At 35.6% G+C, this 16,702-nt stretch overlaps 1 protein-coding gene and 1 non-coding gene across 3 annotated transcripts in view; both read right to left on the bottom strand.

The window, feature by feature from the left end:
• Tmeff2 (transmembrane protein with EGF like and two follistatin like domains 2) overlaps positions 1-16,702 on the bottom strand; it is a 242,901-nt gene that overhangs the window by 47,108 nt on the left and 179,091 nt on the right. For both annotated transcript variants that reach the window (XM_047547711.1, XM_047547710.1), the window contains exons 6-7: positions 2,933-3,081; positions 2,148-2,207 (exon numbers count right to left, since the gene is read on the bottom strand). In XM_047547711.1, the coding sequence (XP_047403667.1) occupies positions 2,148-2,207; positions 2,933-3,081 (209 nt within the window). The remainder of the gene's footprint in view (positions 1-2,147; positions 2,208-2,932; positions 3,082-16,702) is intronic.
• On the bottom strand, positions 55-127 carry Trnas-cga (transfer RNA serine (anticodon CGA)). The gene has a single exon. It is a non-coding gene; the product is annotated as a tRNA-Ser (tRNA).

A 16,702-nucleotide genomic window follows, 5' to 3' on the forward strand; every position in this document is an offset into this window, starting at 1 on the left:
ATACTCAATTTTTAATTACTATGTTTTATTATTATTATAATTTTTTTTTGTGTGTGGTGGTGTTGGGGATTGAACCCAGGGCCTTTTGCTTTCGAGGCAAGCACTCTACCAACTGAGCAACATCCCCAGCCCCCTGTTTTATTATTTTTAATATTTTTTTCTGTGGACCAATATGCCTCAAGTACATTTCTGAGAACTTTAGTACTGCATAATATGCCACAAAATGTGTTATCAAATAATTTAGCTATACACTGTGTATTATGAGGTATTATTTATAACTATTTTAGGTATGATTATGGTACTGTAATTTTTTTAAAAAGTGTCGATCTTTTTGAGATGTATGTTAAACTATAAATGAAATCATGCAATTTTGGGGATTTAATTTCACATACTATGGAGGTGGAGAGAGAGGATGGAGTGGGGATGGGAATGGGTTAGGTATAAATCAATGTTACTAGGTTTGAAAAATAAACACATGTGGGTTCCTTATAGTACACAACCTATGTTTGTGTGTATTTTGCATATATTAGAAACCATTGACAACAAACAGCAAAATAAAAAATGGCCCTCTGTATTCATGGGTTACACATTCTAGTATTCAACCAATCATTGATCAAAAATATTTGAAAAAAGCTGTATTTTACTGAACATGTACTGAGTTATTTTCTTATCATTATTTCCTAAGTAATACAGTACAACAACTATTTTCATAGCTTTTACATTGTATTGAGTATTATAAATTATCAGTAGGCTGTGCTTATGTTATTTGCAAATACTATCCCATTTCATGTAAGGTACTTGAGCATCCTTGGATTTTGGTTTTCTGTGAAGTGGTCCTGAAACCAATTGCTCATGGACATGGAGGGATGACTATAAATGAAACATGCATATCTCTTAAGGATTTTATAATCAATGCAAGATTTGTGAGGAGTTCTGGGTAGAAGATCCATTTGTTTATCTTGACTCTCATTAAACTTACTGACCACTGTACTATTCTTTTCAAGGAATGGGTATATAATGGCAGAACTAAAGTTTTTCCATGTATCATTGTTCATGATAACTCTAGGCTTCTGGCATATGGAGAGTTTTATGTGCATGTTGGAAAACATTAAGATAAAATGTGAAAGAAATTTTTAAAAAGAGTTCATTTGTTCTTTCCAAATTCTGAGGTATTTGAGAGATCTTCAAATAAAACATATGATCAACTAATTTTTTCAATATCCTAAGAGATTTAGTCTATATATAAATATAATGTCAAAAATATTATTAAAGGAAATGAAATTTCAGAAAAAAGAGTGGATGGTCATATATATTTTGAAAGATAACAATTATTTTTTATTAATTATCAGCCATAATAGTTAGAATTGCTTATTAATAGCTATATGGAAAATTCTGTTTAAAAACATTTTACATGTCATTATCAACCTTGATACTTTCATTTTTATATTTTTAACCAAAAATTTCGATAAAATTTAAGAATCGGACAACATTCCAATTATATACCCATACATTATTTCTCAATCTAAGAAAATTATATTAGATAGAGCTATTTCTCAATATAAAATCCTATAGTTGCAAAAGATTTATATTTTTGCATAGATTTTTTTATAATTTTGCATGTCTGAGTAGCTATATTTTAGTTTCTAAATAAATTAAAGGATTTTATTTTTTTAAATAAATTATACATACTGTTTTAATTTAGCATCTAAAGAGACAGCCTACATTACTATTTGTAGTTATCCTTTCTAGCTTTTCAGACTAGCAAACTTTTTCATTGTTGACTTTTGTGAAAATTCAAATAAGAACATTTGCATTTATTATAATATACTGCCAAAAATTGCATTAATTTCCATCGATGCCCATTAATTTGATAAATGTTTTGTCATTTGTACCATTTGAACTGTCAAAACAAGTTAATTATATCTTACTGACATTTTTGACAATTGCTCTAACTCTGGCAAAAAAAAAGTGTGTGTTATTTGTTTGAACAAAAATTTATTCTTGCCTATTGAAAACTTGAACTCAACAAGAGAAGACCAGCACATATCATAAGTCTTGCAAGGTTCAATCTAGGATAAATAGAAAGCAATGGTTCTTAATAATTTTTATAGAAAGGCTCATGTTTTGTAGTAGAAAATTTTATGTACCTGCATAATCTGTTCTTGCATAATGCCCATCTTCAGATTTAGTAGTTGTAGTTGTGTTATCTGTATTAAAAAATTAATAACAAATATTAATTAACTATCTCCTAAATATCTAATATCAAATATTCCCAAGCTGTATCTTCATTGCAGTTAAAGTTTTTCTTGTACTATAATTCTGAGCAAGCTTTGTACAAAGATTTCCAAAGTATATTTCTGCTTGTGTGAAAGTAAGAGAATAATGCCAGTTTTCTAAACTTTGAGACAAGGAGAAAGTTCATAATTATAACTGAGATAAGTTGAATAAAGGAATAACAAATCAACCATCCCTCAAATGTTTGGTTTGAATAAAAAAATGAAATAGAACAGTCTATATATCCTGCTTAAAAATACACTTGAAATATTTCTACTAAATCAATACATAAAAATAGTATGATTTGCTTTTAATCTCAAGATTCCTAATAAATTCTCAGATTTTTTGTTAAAAATGCTTTTGATTTTCTTTTCACTCTTTGCAAGGAGAATGCCTGCTATCTTCTGAATGTTAGCTTCTGTGTCCATGGCCCTGTGACAATACAGTCCCATTATATAGAAAAAACTGTGGACTGTTGCTGATAGGCCCTCAAACACCTATAATCAACACAAACACTGTAGTAGACTATACTATCCATTGTAAATGAGAACTGCCTTTCGGAAACGAAATGGCTGCCTAATAAGGAGTTATCTTCACTTTTCATTTCTGTACAAGGACTAAAAACATTCTTTGAAACGAATTTTGGTATGAACATTACCTTGACATCGACCCAAAGACATGACTTCAATTTTCTCCTGTTTCTGACATGATGCTTCTTTGATTTGACATGCATTATCATAAGATTTCCCATCAGAAGCACAGAGGGGATTGAAGTTGGTTTGAGAACAGTCAATGTTGCACACACACCTAAAGGGAGAAGAGAGAAATAAAAATACATAACATCAATAGTATTGTTACCACATTATAAATAAAACACAAATGGAAGAATTGCTAGTTTGGCAGAATGCAGGTCAGCAAAATTGAATTGTTTGCTTCCAGGGAAGCTCTGTGTGCTTTTCTATCTGAGATGAAAAGAAACAGAACTAATAGAAAATAATTCAAAAGATTGAGGAATGGATAAAAAATGAACAGAGAAAACTTCAGAAGATGATCATCAGTTAATCTCTGCCCTGGAACTTTTAAATTGTGCACATAAACTTCCAAGCTGATGTCTGCAGAATTTGAATAGGCCGAAAAAACCATGAAACTGCTCTGGAGTCTCTAGAACGTAATCTTACTGTTTCTTCCTTTCTCAGGGTATCTCAGCGCTTAAAGCTTGAGGAAAGTGACTCAGATGGTGGTTAAAAGAAAACAAGTACATTGTTTGGAAAGTAAGAAGGAGTGAAATTTCTTCAAAAGAAGAACGTGCATAAAATGTTCAGTGGTCCTTAATATTTTTGGGTGTCACAAAACCTTTTGAGAATCAAATGAAATGTATAAATTGCTTCCCAGAAATGCCCACACTCATATAGACAACCATTTGTATAAAATTCTGGAATCTCTTAGGCCCCTTGAAGCATATCCCATGGATCCTTTTCCAAGATATACACTGCCTTTTTTCTACCTCTCAAATTAAATCACAAATTAATAAATATGAGTTGGGAGTCACTCATAATTTTAATTTTTTGGCATCTAAACAAGTATTTGGTGAATTAATGATAATTAGGTCACCAAAACTATAAGAATTAAACATTTTGAGGTAAACTTCATATGATTTTTCAAGGTTCTTATAATTAATGTTGCATTACAATCTATTTTGTAATTCAGAATATTGTGATTTTGGGTGTGTTTGTGCAAGCCTGTTACTGCCTTAGAATATAAATTCATATTTAAAATTATTATTAATGTTTATATTATTTTCCTAAATAGATCATATGCCTTTTGAAGCTGTGAATCACACATTTTGCTTCTGTACATTTTACTTGGCTGGGAACACAATGTAATGACAAGAGTAACAACCAGCCTACCACATGTTGGGCTCTTGATACACATTGGTTTATCTAATCCTCACAGCATTCATTTTATAGACCAAGACAGTACATAACACCAGAGAGCTTGTCAATTGTAGAACAAGGACCGGTTTACAGATGTGTTAAGCTAACCTTTTTTTTCCTAATGCCACCAGTTGCAAATTAGAATCTCCCAGAGAACTTTTAAAATATACAGATTCATAAGAAGAACCCTGGGCCCCAATAAATCTGGGAAGAACCTGGGATTTTGTATTTTTAAGTTGTTATCCTGGCACCTGACTCACTTTCTGGAAATTACTGCTAGATGGGTCTGTTGACTGAAGAAAGGAAGTGTTCCATAGATCATCCATGTTAGCATTACCTAGATTGTTAAAAGTTCTGGCAAGAAATGCGATCATGCAGTGACACAGTATTCTCTCTTTTCTTTTCTTTTTCTTTTTTTGCAAAATAATTGCTGTAGGCGTACTTGGTTATTTTTACATTTACCTATTTAGCAGCAAATAGCTAGGCCAGATGGTAACCAGCTCTAAATGCTTAACTCATTGAGGAGCAGTGTTCCTACCTCTGCTATGATGTCAAGGAACATTGCTACCTGGGTTTGATATTTGGCATCTGAAAACTGGAGCTCGGGAGCTGCCTATGTATTTAAAGAGCTTTTACTCCTTTCAGAGAGGATTCAGATAAAAGAATGTATGTCAGATGGCCTTAACTATGTGTATTAAATAAAGAAGAACTGGGGAGGTTGAATTTTTTGCATTTTAAATAAAGGTGGTTCTTTCTACCATCAAGTCAGTTTAAGTTTGATTATGTGTCTAATTTTCAAGAGTCCTTTTAAGGAGATAAATGTTTAGCAAAAAGGAAAAGTACGTTGTTTCATCTGTCTATCTAAAAAGTAAAGTAAAATATCAAGGGCATTACTAGTATTTCTGAATTACACCCAAAGAAGTTCAGGAATGCATACCAAATATATTTGGACTCGAAATAACTGACAGATCTGAAATTCATTTGACACAACAAAATGATGAAATTAGAAGAGAAGAGAAAGAGAAAGTTTGGTTGAATTGAAATGACCAGAATCAATATTTCAGTGAAAAAAAAAAATCCACTTAATTAAGCCATAACCCCAAATTGAATTATTCAGGATATTTTTTAAAAAGTTCCTCCAATTGGCTGACTTCTTATTTTTTCCCCCTTTACTGATTCTTCCTGCAGTTTCACCAATTTGGTCTTAGTCCCACACACCTCCAGCCACCCACATTGTCCTTCTCCCTTTCCTTTCCCAGAAGTGTTTGCTCAGGGCCTCCGTTCAAGATTTGTTTTCCCCTTGATAATTCCTAGCTCTTGCTGCCTCAAATAAAGACTTTCAGAAAATGGCAAGAAAAAGATAGAGATATCCGGAATTTTAGTCTTATCTCAAATGGAGGACAGAGATTCCTTGAGATGAAGTTAAGATGTAGTTTTCTGGGACATAAACTTCACGCCCTCATGGGCCTTTTTGGCCTTTTACTATTTTGTGTACCTTTATTTTACCTCCCTCTTTCTTTTCTACTTGATGGACTTGCAATATAATAAATAAATCAATATAAAAATAAACTAAAAAAAAAAGCTTTCTTGAGAATGTCAGCAATCAATGGAAACAGGAAATTTATGAAGCGAGTGTTTTTTTTTAATACATGGAAAAAGCTTCAAGGATTTGCTAAAATGGCTTAAAAACTATTCAGTTGGGGGAGAGGAAAATGTTGTGACTATATTACCAAGAACCCATCATTTGTTTCCATTAGACCAATTAGCTCTGATTATATAATCATTTACTGTATTTTGTGCATCTAAGTCTGTTAGAAGCTTTATTAATTAGAAAAAGAGGCAGGGTTCCAAGATCATAGTCTGAAATTCTAAGTCCATTTTAACCTCTATTGGTAGAGACTACATTATCTTTGCCTTTTCTACTCTTTTCAATACTTTGGACACACTAAACTTTCCATGAGTACATGCTGAACAGATAACTAAATCAAACAAGTGAACAGAGTAACAATATTAAGTTCTCAAAGAAGGGTAGCCACTATTACTGTCTCCATCTAATAGATAAGAAAATTGAGTATTGAAGAAGTCACGAGGTTTTAAGGGAAAGAACCTGGTTTCAAACCTAGGCAGTTTGATGCCAGAGACAGCACTATTCTACACACTGAAAGTCCAAGGAAAAAGAACAGATATAAATTCCTATCATTAACTGATTAAAGGAATACTTTGTGGATGAACAGAATTTGAAACACACTATATCTATTCTTGGGAATATTTAATGTGATATTATGAATTCATATTGACTCTTAGTCTCCATCTTCCCAAACAAGTGATTCAACCTTTTTTACATGACTGGACTATATTGGTGAATGAATAACCAATCTTATTGGCATTAATCTCACTACTTAAAATATCAGTTAATCAGAAATTTTATCCTTAAATAAAATGCTACAGAAAGTTGGCTCCACGTAAAAACATGTTTAAATACACACGTATATACAAATAATACACCCAATAGACTATTGAAACTACAAAATTTGAGGATTTTAGCAGTAAATCTTTTCCAAGTCTCTGTCTGCTTCCTTTGAAGCAGAAACTTTTTGCAAGTTCATGTACATGGAGTACAGGAGCTTTGCTTATTTATAGTAGTGAATGGACTTGTGTATGTTTTGTGTGGTGGGACCACACCTACCTCCATGGTGGCATTTACTACATTGTTAATGTGCCTATTTAACAGCTTATATCTTTACTTCTCCATAATCTTTTCAAGGGAAAGTCATCTTACTTATCTTTGAAATCTTTTTACCCAACATTTTGTATTCTATGGTCTTTGATAGTGCTTGTTGAATGAATAGAGAATGGCCAGATGGAGTTGGAAGGAGTACAAAAAAACAGTCTCTGTGCTAGACACCAGCACTGCCGAGAAACATTTTGAGATATCCTAAATTAAGTGTAAAGGGGCTGGGAAAAGGAGGGGAGGAACTAGAGGATGGTAGTCAATAAAGGGGTGTGGAAATATAAGCTTGACTGAGACCTCAGCTTACTGAATTTTTAGGTGTCACTGTACCTCACTTATGAAAAGAACTTTCTCAACTGTTAACCTCGACTAACCATAAAGCACCAAGTACTTCTGAGAATGGACTGTCCATTTATCCCAAGATTTTTCCTGCTTAGGTTATCCTACCCCTTTAATCAATAATCTTTAATCAATGCAAACAACTTAAACTGATTTCATTATGAAAACACTCTTCACTCTATAAAAGACACAGTCCCAATTGCTCTCTAACTTTGTTGCTGTTACTAGCTAAGCTATCCCAGGACCTAGTCCTTCTTTTTGCTTCTCTCAAATTTATATACTTGCTCAATAATTCCTCTGATTTTAGATGACTCTCTGTCTCAAGAGTTTTGGTTTAACAACTAAGAGATATAACCAGTGATAGAGTCATGAAACTTCTCACTTACCTTTGTCCTATTTGGCACGTGTGGGGCCATCAAAGAAGGAGACTGCAGCTCCTTAACAACTGAGGCTCATATCTTCCTTTTCTTTGTCTTCCCACAGCAAGAGAAACAGGCTACTAGCTCTCTAGGACCTCAAAACCTTTGGTGTCTAACTGTGATGAGGAGATGCTTCCACTGGCCAGGCTGCTACTTACATTTTGTTATATTGAACATACAGTTTTTGTCACCAATATAATTTAACCATGATAGCAACTTGTCAGTTTATTGATACTTCCACTCAATGAAAAATATGTCTCTGATAAAAGAGTGACAGAATTATCATATAGTGTAATGATGAAATTGCACATCACTCTGCTTTAGCAGCTTATGCAAATTAATCCAGGGTTTTTCTTTCTATAGAAATGAAAGGAACACATTTTTGAAAGCAGAAACTATCCCTTCTTCACTGCTTTTGGTGAATAATTGCATTATTATTCATTCCAAGAGGAGTAACTAGTTAATTACAGCATGCCACATGTATTTTATGTGAGCCAAGGATTTGTAAAGCTGAGGACTGCATGGATGCCTTTAAGGTTTGTGTGTGTGTGTGTATGTGTGTGTGTATTTTCTTTCTTCTTTTTTTTCAACCTATTTCAGTCTTTTGACATTTTGACACTGCGATTACATGGATCTCTTTTCTTTTAGTCTACAAAGAAAAAGAATCAGCTATACTTGAAAATAATAATTTCAGGGGTCTCTATGTGGAAGTACTATCCTGTGAAAATACTTTAGAGACATTAACATTGACCGAAAACCTTAGCTCTCTGAATTATAAGAAAGAAGAGAAATATGAAATGATTTGAAAAGACCACTTGATGGAATAAAGAAACTAAATTATAGGAAGGAAAAGGCAGCACCTAAGACAAGTCACACACATTTATAATTGTCTCATGAATATTTTGGGTGGTTTGACATTAATTTAGCTCCCTGTCTCACTTGAAATGACTCTTCCAAGGATGATCTACAAGGAGTTAAATGAGTCTTGCCCGTGTGTTCAGGAATGTCTTGTCATCCGCCAGAGTGTGAGGATGCAAAACCTGCCAGCTAGCAAATTACTTATTCATGTGTCTGGTTTGTGGCTGCCCTCTAATTTCACTAGATTTTGGTTCATCTATTAAACATGGCTGTCACTTATTCCCCTCTCAAGGTCCTTGACTTGGTGTCCATGTCGTATTTTGACTAGACAACATTCCTGGCCCGTTTTAAAGCACCCCTTTGCACTGCAGTGAGGTTGCTCTCTGGGTTGTTTTTGACTCTGACTGTGGTTTATTTCCCTTGAGCTGTCTGTCTCTGGGGCGATTAAATAGACCCTCTCTGGCCTGGCCAGTAAATGAGGTCAAAGCTACTGTCTGTGCTCCTCATCAGATCTGTAATGGATGAGCTGCATTATATTAATGACAGTAAAAACAGTGTGTACCTTTCATTCAAGACTCTGTGATACTTTAAGCCCATTTACTCATTAACTTTCATGTCACTCCTTTTGATGGAACTTGATTATAAGTATTTTATCTGAAAAGAAACTACAGTGCAGGAATGACTCTGAGTTACAAGGGGAAAAAAAAAAAAAAAACAGCAAGAGATGTGAAAATGCACTGGAAAATTAAACCCTCTATACAAATGGTAGAAAAACACACTGAGTGGTAAGCTAGTAAGTCTCTCCTAATGTTACTCAAGTGACATTTTTTAAAAAATTGTAGTGGGCAATCCTTTTATTTTGAAACCTAGCAGGAAAGGAACAATGCCTTTCTCTGGAAGCATTATCAAGACTGCACTGAGTTTTTCTAAGGGTGGTTAGGCTTAGCTCATAGGTGGAAAAAGCTCAGCTGTCAATAATACTGATCTCTTCATAAGGAGACAAAGCATAGAAGTTATCTTATTATTTTTTTCAAAGTAACAGCATGAGTTTATTAGAAGGGATGAAAAAGGAGGAAAAGGGACACCCTCAAGGGAGAGAGTGGATCCTCTCAGAAAGGAGAGGGACCAGAAGTTGGCTTATTATAAGGAAGGTCTTGGGAATACTGAGACTCATTGACTGAAAAAGCCTAGAATAATAAATAGCCAGTCAAAGGAAATCTGAGCTGAAAAACACTTTCCCTGAGTGGTGCTAGGACTTTCAAAGACAGAATCGAATGTTGAACGGAAGGAGTTATTGCTGAGAAAGCAACCGATGGCCACACATTTAAATAATGTCTAAGACAGTAAAGGTAGATGGGGAATGTGACAGACCTATGTTTAATCTAGGCTTGTTTATTTACTAGCTGTGTGGCACTGGATTTGTTTCTGATCTTCCTTAAGCCTTAGTCTGCACCTATGAAAGTGGAGATAACCCAGGATGATAGGAACTAAATGGAATGATGCCCACAAACTGCTTAAAAAAGCTTCTGAGAAGTCAATATTATGCAACAAATACTGGTTCTCATTACATTTTGACTTCTTAACTTGAATTTCTAATCCTGGTGCAGATATAAACCTTTTAAGGAATACTTCAAAAGGCCAACTCAGAGATCCTCATTTCGGAGGTCTGGCATGAGGTCTAAGGAATTGAAGTTGCTAAAAATGCTACTGGCGATTCTGATGAGTGCCAAGGTGGGCTACAATGATATTAAATACCCCTTTTGACCTTCTAAGACTATCTAAGAAATTTTCCAAATTTAGCATGCATAAGTAAGAAATTCTGATGTTATAGGTCTGGGGTAAGACTCAGTAGTAAGCATTTGAAGCAAGATCTTAAACCCTTTCTACCCCAGATGACTCTTGTCACCTATAGAGAAATTTCAGTTACTCTGGTTCTAGCTACTTTTTTCATTTCCATTCATTCCATTGTAAGGAATTCAATATTCTTTTGTAAGCCCATGGTTTAGTAATATTGGCTAAAAGTTTTTTTTTTTTTTCATACAATAAGTACTTCAGGTAGTATGTGTATGGTGTCAGGTGACACAGGCAGGTGATTAAATGCAGTGATTAAAAAAAAATTGCTAACATCATTACCCTATGTAAACGTAAAATAAATAAATAAATAAAAAAAAAAAAATTGCTGGGCATGGTGGTACAGGCCTATAATTCCAGCAACTGAGGAGGCTGAGGCAGGAGGATCACCAGTTCAAGGTCAGCCTTAGCAACTTAGTGAGGCCCTAAGTAACAGTGAGAGATCCTATCTCCAAATAAAACATATATATATAACATATATAAATATATATATGCACAGACAGTAGCTCTGACTTCATTTACTGGCCAGGCCAGAGAGGGTCTACTTAATTGCCCTAGAGACAGATAGCTCAAGGGAAATAAACCACAGTCAGAGTCAAAACACAACCCATAGAGGCAACTTCACTGTAGTGCAAAGGGGTGCTTTAAAACTGGTCAGTGTGTGTGTGTGCGTATAATACATATATTATATTATATATATATTATATATATATATATGCATTATACGTGCACACACACACACACACACACACACACACAAACGGGCTGGGGATAAGACTCAGTGTTTAAACACTCCTAGGTTTAGACCCTGATACAGAAAAGAAAAAACATCAGCTGTGCATGGTGGCGCACACCCGTAATCCCAGTGACTCAGGAGGCTGAGACAGGAGGCTTGAGAGTTCAAAGCCAGCCTCAGCAATGGTGAGGTGCTAAGTAACTCAGTGAGATCCTGTCTCTAAATAAAATACAAAATAAGGCTGGGGATGTAACTCAGTGGCTGAGTGCCCTTCAGTTCAATCCCTGTTTAAAAAAAAAAGTCAGTGGTGGAACATTCAGCAGACTCAATTTGCCAAATAAAACCAAAACCAATTGGTGAAAAAGGAGATGAAACTATGGAGTGGGGTAGATTTCCCTGTCTTATACCTTGCTCTGGTTTAACACTCACAAGATAGGACAGAAGAAGTGGAAAGTGGAGTCTGGAAAGATGGGCAGAATTTAGATGGCTATGAGTGGTGGAGTGAAGGACAGGGAAATGTGTGTGGGCAGACCTGCTGGGAGGACACAAATGGACCAGTCTGATTGGAGTGAACTCTTTCCATCAGAAGAGGCCACACCACTCCAGACAGATTGCATAGGGCCTCGGTTCCAATCCTTGGAGGAGCTGTTATTGTCTAGGCAATGGGGAATCCTGAAAGCTTTTTGCACACAGGTGACCAGAAGGTCAACATGATGAAAGAGATGCTTTAGAGATACCACTCCAGCCGTAGAGAGTGAGCGGAAGACTTACCAGGCTACTGCCGTACAGTAAGAGGGACACGGACAGAAAGTCCAGGAGAAGGGAAGCAAAGCAAGAATCGACAGGGCTTAGCAGCTTGCTACTTATGGCACAGCACAGTGAAGTGCTAAGGCAGAAATGTTAGCACAATGCCCCTCCTGATCTTCCCTTTCCTGCTTTCTTTCCCGCCCTGCAGTTGTGTTCCAAATCGGAAACTTGAAGAACCGCCAGGCTCAGGAAGGTAGCTGTGTGTGACTCAGGAAGGCTTCCCTTCCTCTTGGGGAGAGCTTTCCAGTCTTTGCTTTGGGTCAGGGTCAGACAGGGCTCTGTCACAATGGTACTGTCATGCAAGCACCCTTCACTACAGTTTAAGGAGATTACTCCTCCTGCCTGATTCCAGGAGTGACTTAAGAAGACTGAAACAAAACCACAGTGGCAGTTTGATGAATTCCACAGTTTCAGTGAGCAAATGAAGTTCCTTGCAAAGCTGCAAGTGTCCCCATGCTCTTGTATATGACGGAGTTAAAACAGGATTTAATTCTTGATCTGTTGTCATGGACCACAGTGGCCTTGTTCTCAGAGTTATCTTTTTTCTTTTTGAAGCAGCTGCATTTACATCTTAAAATAATCAAAGTAAACAATCCCTTTTACTCATGTACATTTTTAAAAGTTTCTTGAAGCAAAATCCCTCATTAGCATCATGTATGCTCTTGCTCATTAAGCTGGAAAACACATTCAATAACCAAGGGTGCCTTTATGATTACTGAGAAGTGTGGTTGGTCTGACTGGATGGGTATTAACACACCACAGTCAGAATGTGTGAAAACCTCACACAATAAAGTTGGAAGGAAAAATAATGCATGCAATAAAATTACTGAAAGAAAAACCACATTTCAATAATACGATCAACTAAATTCCCCTTTGGTCCTTTCTGTCATGATTTGTTGAGTGTTTAGTACCTTCCTCCAGGCAGAGCTCCAGGACCCCTGCATCTACTGTAGGCAGTGGGATGGCTTCAGGTTTGTATTTATAAACTGGCCCTCTGGCATGCTCTCATTTGACAAAAGGTCTCAGGAGTAAATGTGTATGAACATCATTACAGTCTAGATTTCCCAGAAAACTGCAGTTTCACATCATGCCCTTGGATCTCATTCAGGAGAGATAAGAAATAGTGGATAAATTACAGCTCTGCATTTTGGTAAAATTTCTGGTTCATAAGTATTGTTCATTACATTGTTGGTTTTCATTTGTTCAGTTAATATTTATTTATTTATAAGGAAGCCATGATAATTCTCTTCAGAAGAAAAAAGTTAGTCTCACCTGAAGATGTGGGATGTCTGTTTTGATTAGAAAACATCAGCTATAAGACCTAGTGTTTCTTTATTCCTTGACTCTCAGGAAGTTCAGAGATAAGCAGTGAGTATGTGTGAGTGTACATATGTGCACATGTGTGTACGTAAATTGAATGATGGGTAGTTCATGGGAACAACAAAGTATTCAGAAAGTTTCAATAGATCCTATTGTACTTATAATAGAAAGGTAGGAAAAATAAGGTGGGGTGTGTAAACTTAAAACATATCCTTATGGAACAGTGTTTTTGTAATATGCTATTTCATAACTTGTATTCAGAAAAGTTTATACTGATATAATTGAGCATGAAAAATGAAGCATTGATTAAATTATGTTAGCATTGACTAACTCCATTCATAATTAGTACTTGTATCAAATGATTTCCTTTTGTGATTATATCCAGCTTTGTCTTTCCCTTACTGATTTTAGGGTCAATTTAATTTTTCCTTAAAAATAATATTTAAAATATATAACAGGGGATCATAAATTTCATTACTTGAAAAACAAAAAATATAATTAAAATGTTCATGGGGTGCTGTCCCCTAAACCTGGAAAGAGAATGTATGAAATATGATTAAGGCAGCAGGTTGCCTTAACTTTATTAGTAATGCTATATTTCATAAGAAAAGTTCAAAAGCAAGTATGCTAAATATTTGCATTTGTTAAGACGAGGTGGTGGCTTGCGTAAGAGTTAGATTTGGTAGTTTTGACATGTTTAATAATTAAAAAGAAAAATATTACATCTAATACTTCTCCTGATAAATAAATTACCAATCTTGGTAAATATTTTTGTATTGATTTAGAACTGAATAGTTTTTTTTTAATTACTTAAGATTTGAAAAAAGAATATGTGCATGGAGAAATTCCAGTGAAGTAAGATGATGTTTCTTTATAAATAACTAAGATTGAGTTTATGTCTATAAAAATGACTTTCAAGCAGTGTTTATTATATGAAAGGAATCATCTCTCTCTCTGTTTCTTTCTCTTCGTCTTATGTGTTCACCCTCTGAAATGTTATACTCAAAAACACATGGTGGCATTTCAGTGTGCACGCTCCAACCAGCCGTTCATCATTGACTTCCTGCAGCATCCTTCATGAGTTTTGATTGCTCTCAAACAAGGATGCATGGCAATGCTTTCAGCCAGAAATAGTGGTGAGTTATTCCAAAATCCTTTGGTTGAAGGATTTTAAGTAGAAATGTTGAAACATTTTGCCTCCAAGTAAAAATCTTTCCGAATTTCTGAAAAATAGTAAGCTTTAAAAGGTAAAAAGGGAGAGGATCTGTAAGTGCTCTCTCATGCAACCCCAATTTTCTCTCTGAAGGTTTTGGAGAGTGCAGCTCTTACTGCCACCATTTTTTTTTTCTTTTTCCTCCTTCTGGGTACATGAATTTTCATTATCACAGATGCTGTTTAATTCAGTTCCATCCCATAAGTGTAGTGGGGCACCTGCTTTTGTACCAGGTTCTGTACTGGGATAAACATCAGAGACACAAAGATGCGTCTTGTGATGTCAGCTGCAACAGAGATCACAATGAAATGAGTAAAACAAATATTCACAAAGCAGCATCATCAGAGATGAAAAATGTTGGCATGAAAAATGTATTTTGAGGTCACTGAGGAGTAATAATTACTCATACCTGGGAGTGGGTATTATGGTTTCACGGAGGATGGGATGCTTGAGCTAGAATTTAAGGAGGAATAAAATTTCAACAGGTGGTTTCCCTGATGACTTGTAACAAGAGAATGTCTAAATCCTTTACTCCACTGAAGATTTCATCTAGCAATGTAATTTGTCATTCTCCTTCCTCTTGATCTTTCCCCTGTGTGTTCACGTGGTGGTATCAGATGAAACAAAATGCTTTTTCTCCTTCGCCTAAAGTCTTGCTTTCTGTTTCTCATGGGAAATGACACCCCATGTACCCAGTTTGTAGCCCAGACCCATCAGGCCAGGTCATTCAAGAATCCTGTGGGTTTGGGTTCTGAAATTCTAACTGTTGGATCTCTGGCCACAGTGTACTGAAGGTCAAGCTAGTTAAGTAGGTGAAGGCTAGGGTAATAAACTCTAAAATTCTACGCTTAGTTTCCTTATAATCCTAGGTATTTCGTTTACCTGGCCATCCTTATTAGTATTTTTTTTTTAACCATCCTCACCATCTTTGCTGCTGCTTCTCTCTGAATCTTCCATCAAATGAGTTTAGCATTTTCCTCTGCCTTCTCCAGGCCCCAGCTCGGAGTTCAGTGCATATAATACATCCTACAGATGGTGGACCCAGTGAGAATTCCTGGTTGACTTCTCAGTATTTCTTCAGTGTCCACCCAATCAATGAATTACACAGGGATCCTGCCTGGGGTTCTGGTTTATTCCTTTGTCATCGGGAAGGTTTCCTTCCTGGGCTGGTGCCCTCTGCTGGGTTGCTTGCTCTTTCAGTACTTGGAGTCTCCATCTCTTAACCTGCAGTGTGTTCTAAAGTTCAGTGGGAGAAACAGAGACCATAGACCTTGGAATTAGGGTCTGCACCCAATATCAGTGCCTAAAACACACTTGATGAATGAGTAAAGATCCCAATTCTGAGTTCTGAGTTACTGGACTCTTTTGGAAAACATGTAAAATAATGGTCAGCTTATAACAAAGGGGGAGAGAAAATTAAGACAATTTCATGTGCTGTTTGGTGCATAGTAGATTTGGTTGTTTTTCTTGCTTCTGGATTGTTCCTTTATCTTTTATTAAATTGGTCTAGTTCATTCCAAGCTGGCCATCAAGCTACATTACATTTCCACCAACTCCTAATTGATCAACTGCAAGTAATCTTTGACCCAATTTGAATGAGAGAGCAATGTGTCATGCATGTTTATCTAAAACCTATAAATAGCGTTCTTTTTTGTCCTACCATGTTTGGAAGTACAAGTAGAATCATTTCTCACATATATTTATTTATTTTTGGCTAAATAAAGATGGAAACTGTTAATGGCAGCTCTAATGTATCTATTTTAAAGATGAGATATTTGGCATTGTCCTCTAGATTTTAATATTTTTATTCTATGTAACTTTTAAAATACAGAAATGATCAGCTTTTTTATCTTGTTTTCTAGAAATGTTTAAAAATTCTCATAAAAATCTTAGAATATCATTGTACTGAATAACACTAAAAATGAATTTCATGCCTACATCTTTTTCTAGTCATGGTTATCTCTTCTTCCCTCCCTCCCTCTCTCCCTCCCTTTCTTCCTTCCTTCCTTCCTTCCTTCCTTCCTTCCTTCCTTCCTTCCTTCCTTCCTTCCTTCCCACTTTCCTCACCCCCTCACTGCCTTTTCTCTCTCCAAATATTTAAATATAAAATATATATAGCCCATGTATTTAGAGAAAAAAATTTCCCTGACATTCATGGATTTCTCAATTTAGCAGAGAAACTTAACCATTTAGAAGAGAAAATGTTCAAAATTGCTGATA

Source organism: Sciurus carolinensis, chromosome 3 (genome assembly GCF_902686445.1).
Source record: "Sciurus carolinensis chromosome 3, mSciCar1.2, whole genome shotgun sequence".
Classification (NCBI taxonomy): Eukaryota; Metazoa; Chordata; class Mammalia; order Rodentia; family Sciuridae; genus Sciurus; species Sciurus carolinensis.